Raw genomic sequence first — 6,248 nt, forward strand, 5'->3', positions numbered from 1 at the left:
GGCACGGTGGGCAGGATGGGCACGGTGGGCAGGGTGGGCACGGGGGGCAGGGTGGGCAGGGTGGGCACGATGGGCACGGGGGGCACGCGCTCTCGGAGCACGCTAACTGGGGGACTGCACTGGGATTCACACTTCTGTTGTTGTAGCAACTTGTTGCACGCATGTATGTCGAGTTGCCGCTTGTCCGTGTGCGTAAAATAACTGCACAGGCCTCGGCAGTGCACCGGTATTAGTTGCAGTAACTTTACGCGTAATAGGCTTTCGCATTGCGTCGCAGGCCACTCGCTGTTCCACAATGACCGAGTGTAGGAATGGCAGAGGACAGCACGGTCCACCTGGCGCCCTCGGAACAGAACCCGATTTCTGCTCTGGAACGAAGAGGCGAGAAAACTCATCGCGCTGCGCAGATGTAACGGCAGCGAGCGTGTTCATCTGGGAAGCCTGAACACAACAAAAATCATTCCTTTCCAGAGCTCACGCACTCCTTCCAGCCCTCCCCCCCGCGCACCCCCCCCCCCCTCCCATCTGTTGTGCAGCGCAAGCATCTGTCATTACTACAAGTTAATGTATTCACATTTGTGAATACGGCCCGGAAAGGCAGTTGGGAGCAGGCGGGCCCTGGCTGCTCACGCCGCCCACCAGCCCACGCTGCATTGGCTCGCGGCCTCGGGGCCCTCGCATATAAAGCGGGCGCGAGGTGAGTGCTCAGAACCACAGAGACCCTGACGCTCGCTCGGCCTAGCTCCTCCAGGATCCTACTGGGACATTGCTTCGCACGTTCCGAGTGAAGACAGCTCTTGAGTGAAACGCATGAGCTAGCTTAACCATCGTCGCATCAAAACAGTTTTCTTTTTACAGAACACCCGATTTTTAAACACTGGACAGGAACATCAGTAGGACGCAGCACTGATGTAAATACCACACTGCGACTTTTCCTGGGAAAAGAGACGCTGGATCTAAGGATGGCACTCTCGCACCTCCTCCTCACGTTGGTCGTCTCTCTCTGCCTGGCGCAGCTGGTAAGTTCCTCTCTTCCTCTGGCGTTAAAGTAGAACACGTGCGTTTGAGATTCAGTTCATGTTTTTTGTCACGTCTAAAATACATTTTAGAATAAGTTGTTAAAACGTTGGCTAAAAACGCGGACACAAGTTGGGAAGGCAATGAGAAACAGAGAATCAAGACGCTCATGCACGAAACTGTGAGGGTTAGACAAGATCACTGGATGCCGCGTTACACATCGCGCGCGCAGGAGCACAGCGGACGCATCCCTGTCACTCGGGACCGGTGGCGGAACGCGCCAGGACACGGCGCTGCGTTTCTGCGCGTCCCCTGGAACTAACGCGCGCTGTGATTCACAGGCACTCTCCGCTGGGATTTTCGAACTCAAACTGCAAGAAATCATCAACAGCAACGCGTTCCGCGCCAGCGGCGCCTGCTGCAAGGCTGGCTCTGCGCCGTCCTCGTTCTGCGAGTGCCGGACCTTCTTCCGAGTGTGCCTCAAGCACTACCAGACGCATATCACGCCCGACTCGCCGTGCACCTTCGGCAGCGTCCTCACCCCGGTGCTGGGATCCAACTCGTTTCGCGTCCACGACGTGCGCGGCTTCGCCAACCCGATCGCCTTTCCCTTCAGCTTCACGTGGCCGGTAAGCAGCAGACTCCCCGTCCGCGCAGTTTCCCCTCACCAAATATTCTCGCGTGTTCTCGAGCACGGGCGGGCATGGCACCGCGTGCGGTGACTCTGGGGGTGGTCTGATGTGCGCCGCGTCTCACCGTGATCCCTCCCATCACCGCTCCCGTTACAGGGAACCTTCTCGCTGATCATCGAGGCCTGGCACGCGGAGGCGTCCGATATGTCCACTGGTGAGTCTGGGGGTTTGCGTCTCGTCGCGGGCCGCGCACATTACTCGCTGCACCGATCCACTGCTGCACCGCCACGTGCGATCGATCCATCGATTTCCCAGAGCGGTGACAAAACCCCCGCGTGTTGTGACCCCGCAGAGCACCCGGAGCGCCTCATCAGCCGCCTGGCCACGCAGCGGCACCTGAGCGTGGGGGAGGACTGGTCCCAGGACACGCACGTGAGCCGGCACAGCGAGCTGCGCTACTCGTACCGCGTCGTGTGCGCCGAGCACTACTACGGCGAGGGCTGCTCCACCTACTGCCGCGCCAGGGACGACACCTTCGGTCACTTCTCGTGCGACGAGGCCGGGCAGAAGCTCTGCATGCCGGGCTGGCGAGGACCCTACTGCTCAGAAGGTAACCACCACCACCACCACCCCCCACCCACCACCCCATACAACCCCCACCCCTCCCTCTGTCCTCCTCTCGCACGCAGTTTAATTACGCGCCGTAAAGTGGGCAGCGCCGCGCGCGTGATAATGGCTCCGAGCGATGGGGGCTCTGTAATCAGAGCGCGGCGCGTGGCCGGGACGCGCCGCGGATTGGCCGCCGCGCTCCGAGCCGCGGCTCTGTCACAGCGACCGCCACACAATGGGGGGGGGGGGGGGCGCGGCAGCTGTTTCGCTCTCGGCCCTGGACTCGTCTCGCAGATGCCCCTCGCTTTGTGAGGCGGTGGCGACGACGCGAGCCCCGATGGCGCTCCCCACTCACTCCTCCCTCCCTCCCTCGCTCCCTCCCTCCCTCCCCACTCACGCACGCCTCCCTCCCTCCCTGCCCGCTCGTTCGCTCACTCACCCACGTCTCCCTCCCTCTCTCGTTCCAGCTGTGTGCCTGCCGGGATGCAGCGACTCCCACGGATACTGCGACAGGCCCGGAGAGTGCAAGTGAGTGTGTGACATCGCAAAACACTCGCGGATTCTTCGTCGCTCGAGACTCGCTTGATCGCGACCTTCTTTACTTTTGAGTCTTCGTGATGGGCGAGGAGCGCTTGAGACTGACGGTCCTGCTCCGTGTGTCGCCTCTCCCAGGTGTCGCGTGGGCTGGCAGGGCCGCCACTGCGAGGAGTGCATCCGCTACCCGGGCTGCGTGCACGGCACCTGCCAGCAGCCGTGGCAGTGCACCTGCAAGGAAGGATGGGGCGGCCTCTTCTGCAACCAAGGTGACCATGCCGCGCCACAGCTGCTCCATCATCGTCATCATCATCAGCAGCAGCCACGAGCTATCCACCACTTCATTTAAGTTCTCACCCAAATCATCGCCATCTCGCACAGCCAGGCGACGCAACAATCCACCTCGTCCCTGCACACGCGCTGATTTGTTCACTCCATCTCCTGCGTCGCACGTCCTCTGGGCCGTGTTCCCTGCTATGGCTGTCACTCCGTCGTTTCTCTCAACCATCACCACCGGCCGTCATCCCCGTTGAGCGACGATTCCCTGCCCGAGCACAAGCAGTGCGCGCGTGCCACGCCACAGTTCGCATGTGCGTGACCACGGCGCTCTTCCCTGTGACCGCTCTGCAGATCTCAACTACTGCACGCACCACAAGCCGTGCCAGAACGGCGCCTCGTGCACCAACGTGGGCCAGGGCAGCTACAGCTGCACGTGCAAGCCGGGCTTCACTGGCACCAACTGCGAGCTCGATACCAACGAGTGCGAGGGGAACCCGTGCCGCAACGGGGGCAGCTGCCTGGTAAGTTGCCACCGCGCTCGCCACGCGAGCCTCACGCACCACGGCCGCTACTCGTTGTCTCCTTTGCCGCGAGCGGGCCGCTACACCCCCCTGGCTCCCCTCTGCTGTGCAGGACCTGGAGAACGACTACACCTGTTCGTGCCCGCCGGGCTTCTACGGCAAGAACTGCGACCTGAGCGCCATGACGTGCGCGGACGCCCCCTGCTTCAACGCGGGCAGCTGCCGCGACCGCCCCCAGGGCGGCTACTCGTGCACGTGTCCCGCCGGCTACACGGGCTTCAACTGCGAGAAGAAAGTGGACCAGTGCAGCAACAACCCCTGCGCGAACGGTGAGCACCGCCTCCGCCTCCCCCCTCCCCACGCACCCCGCACACCGCGTCGCGCAGCGTCGCGCTTGATCGACGAATCGCCCCTGTTGAGGGCGGAGCGGTGGCGCAGCGGTGAGCGCACCGCGCCGTGACTGCTGCCGCGACGGGCATGATCGTGACCGCGAAGGGTCGCTCTGGCGCGGCGACTAACCAACCGGGCGTGCCCTCGCCCCCGCAGGTGGGCAGTGCGAGGAGAGCGGCAGCTCGTACCTGTGCCGCTGCCGCGCGGGCTTCGCGGGCTCCCGGTGCGAGCGCAACGTGGACGACTGCGCGCGCCTGCCGTGCCTCAACGGCGGCACCTGCCACGACCGCGTCAACAGCTTCGCGTGCAGCTGCGCACCGGGCTTCACGGGCAGGGAGTGCGCCGTGGCCGTGAGCCCGTGCGCGCTCACGCCCTGCTTCAACGGGGGCACGTGCCTGCCCAAGCAAGGCGGAGGCGCGGCCTGCGAGTGTCCCCTGGGCTTCCTGGGCTCGCGGTGCGAGGAGAGCCTCATGTCGCCGCCGCTCGCCGTCGAGATGCCCGACGCCGAGAGGCAGGAGGCCGACTCGGGCTCCGTGTTCGTGCTGTGCGCCGCGCTGGCGCTCGTCTTCCTGCTGCTCATCGCCGCCGTCCTCACGTTCCTGCTCCGACAGCTGCGCCTTCGCATCTCTTCGACGACTCGCGCCCCGGACACGGAGACCATGAACAACCTGAGCGACTGCCAGAAGGAGAAGGAGCTGGCCATCAACGTGATCGTCACGTCAGAGCTGAAGAACACCAACAAGCAGCTGGGCGCCGAGGGAGACTGCGGCGCCAGGAAATCAAACTACAAAATCAAATACCAGGGCATCGACTACAAGAGCAGCGTCTCGGAAGCCGCGAGCCGCCAGGCCGAGGCGGCGGAGAGCCAGGCGGCGGGGAAGAGCAAGCGGGCGAGCTTCGAGTCGGGCTGCACCGAGGCGTCTTCCTCCTCCTCCTCGTCAGCGCCGAACCACACGTCCGTGTACATCAGCTCGATCACGCAGAACGAGTGCATCATCGCGACGGAGGTGAGACCGCGGTCACGGCCCCCACTGCACCATCACCTGCCCACAATGCGCCGCCGCGTCGAGCCACCATCATTGTCGCGGGCAGGTGGACTTAACGCGCTCGTTGTGTCTGTTGCAGGTGTGAAGAAGACGAAGAGACCGGGCGACGCCTGCCTCCGTGTGACGCCGCAGAGCGGCGCGCGATGCGGGATGAGCTCATCGCGGTGCCAACGCAGACGCGGCCGCGGCGCGCGCTGTACACGAAAGCATGGCTCCCCCAACACACACACACACCCGCGCCTCTCTAACTATGGAATTGAATAAATATTTATACAGAACGAGTGGGCAGTTCCCCTGGTGCATTTGCACTATCGTGAAGAGACTGCAGCTTCTCTGGATCACTACTCTCAAAGCCAGGAGACGCTGCCCATCACCGCTGTTCACCCGACACCAAACTTTCACGCGAGAAGTGCTCACGGCACTTGCCGGCCTGCGCCTTTGCTCAATGTGACTTGGCCCTGCCGAGTTGTTTTGTTTGTACAAACCACGCGAAGATGAAGACAAAAACGCCAACCCGCTACTCCATGAGCGAGCAACGATGATGACATTGATGATGATGACATTGATGATGATGATATCGATGATGACGATGTAATTGTGAGATCTGTCATTAATGCAGAGACAAATGTCTTAAAGACGATTGGATATTTGGGTATAACTATTTTGTCAGTTTAATAAAATAATTGTAATATATATGTATATTTATTTGTAATATTTATGTAAATGCAAAGTACTGAAGCTTTATAAAAACAAATAAAAAATTACAAATGTAAATGTAAGTTATTTATTTTTGACTATTTTTGAAAAGAAACTGTTTTTAAAATATTTCTTTTATAGCTGCACGTGTTAGATGTTTAAATGCCTATTTAAATTATGAATAAATAAATGAATAAACAAACATTTATGTGGCTTTACTCGTATGTATGGGATTCGTGTGTGTGTACGTAGGCTGTGCGGAGTTTGTGTGTAGCGTATGTGTAGGGGGTGTGTATGTGTATAGTGTGTGTGGTGTGTGGTATGTAGTGTGTAAGTGTGTGTCTGTGGTGTGTGGTCCTTGTGAGCCAGGACAGTAGCAGCGACCAGTGGGATGTGAAGCTGCCTTGGCCTCCTGTAGTTGATCCCAGTTTCTTTATGGCCTCCTTCCTGGGTGCTCAATAGCAGCACGTGCCCCAAACGCATAAATGGGGTCTCTTCTCGGTGTGCCACAACACTCCTTTCCA

The 6,248-nt window shown here is 60.2% G+C and overlaps 1 protein-coding gene across 1 annotated transcript; it reads left to right on the forward strand.

Moving 5' to 3' along the window:
- Window positions 1-723: 723 nt before the first annotated feature.
- Window positions 724-5,937, forward strand: LOC133341240 (delta-like protein 1). Its single transcript, XM_061549720.1, has 10 exons — window positions 724-1,019; window positions 1,359-1,646; window positions 1,806-1,863; window positions 2,002-2,259; window positions 2,726-2,786; window positions 2,931-3,061; window positions 3,423-3,592; window positions 3,705-3,921; window positions 4,139-4,989; window positions 5,108-5,937. The coding sequence occupies exons 1-10, from the start codon at window positions 963-965 to the stop codon at window positions 5,111-5,113; spliced, it is 2,097 nt and encodes a 698-aa protein (XP_061405704.1). The 5' UTR covers window positions 724-962; the 3' UTR covers window positions 5,114-5,937.
- The last annotated feature ends 311 nt before the right edge of the window (window positions 5,938-6,248 follow it).

This window comes from Lethenteron reissneri, chromosome 11 (assembly GCF_015708825.2).
Source record: "Lethenteron reissneri isolate LAM-NWPU_2019-01 chromosome 11, ASM1570882v1, whole genome shotgun sequence".
NCBI classification, from domain to species: Eukaryota; Metazoa; Chordata; class Hyperoartia; order Petromyzontiformes; family Petromyzontidae; genus Lethenteron; species Lethenteron reissneri.

Excerpts from the sequence above, each read along its gene's own strand:
- LOC133341240 (XM_061549720.1), top strand. The coding sequence starts at position 963 with ATGGCACTCTCGCACCTCCTCCTCACGTTGGTCGTCTCTCTCTGCCTG. Across the intron at positions 2,787-2,930 it reads GACAGGCCCGGAGAGTGCAA|GTGTCGCGTGGGCTGGCAGG; the intron begins GTGAGTGTGTGA and ends CGCCTCTCCCAG. Across the intron at positions 3,062-3,422 it reads CGGCCTCTTCTGCAACCAAG|ATCTCAACTACTGCACGCAC; the intron begins GTGACCATGCCG and ends ACCGCTCTGCAG.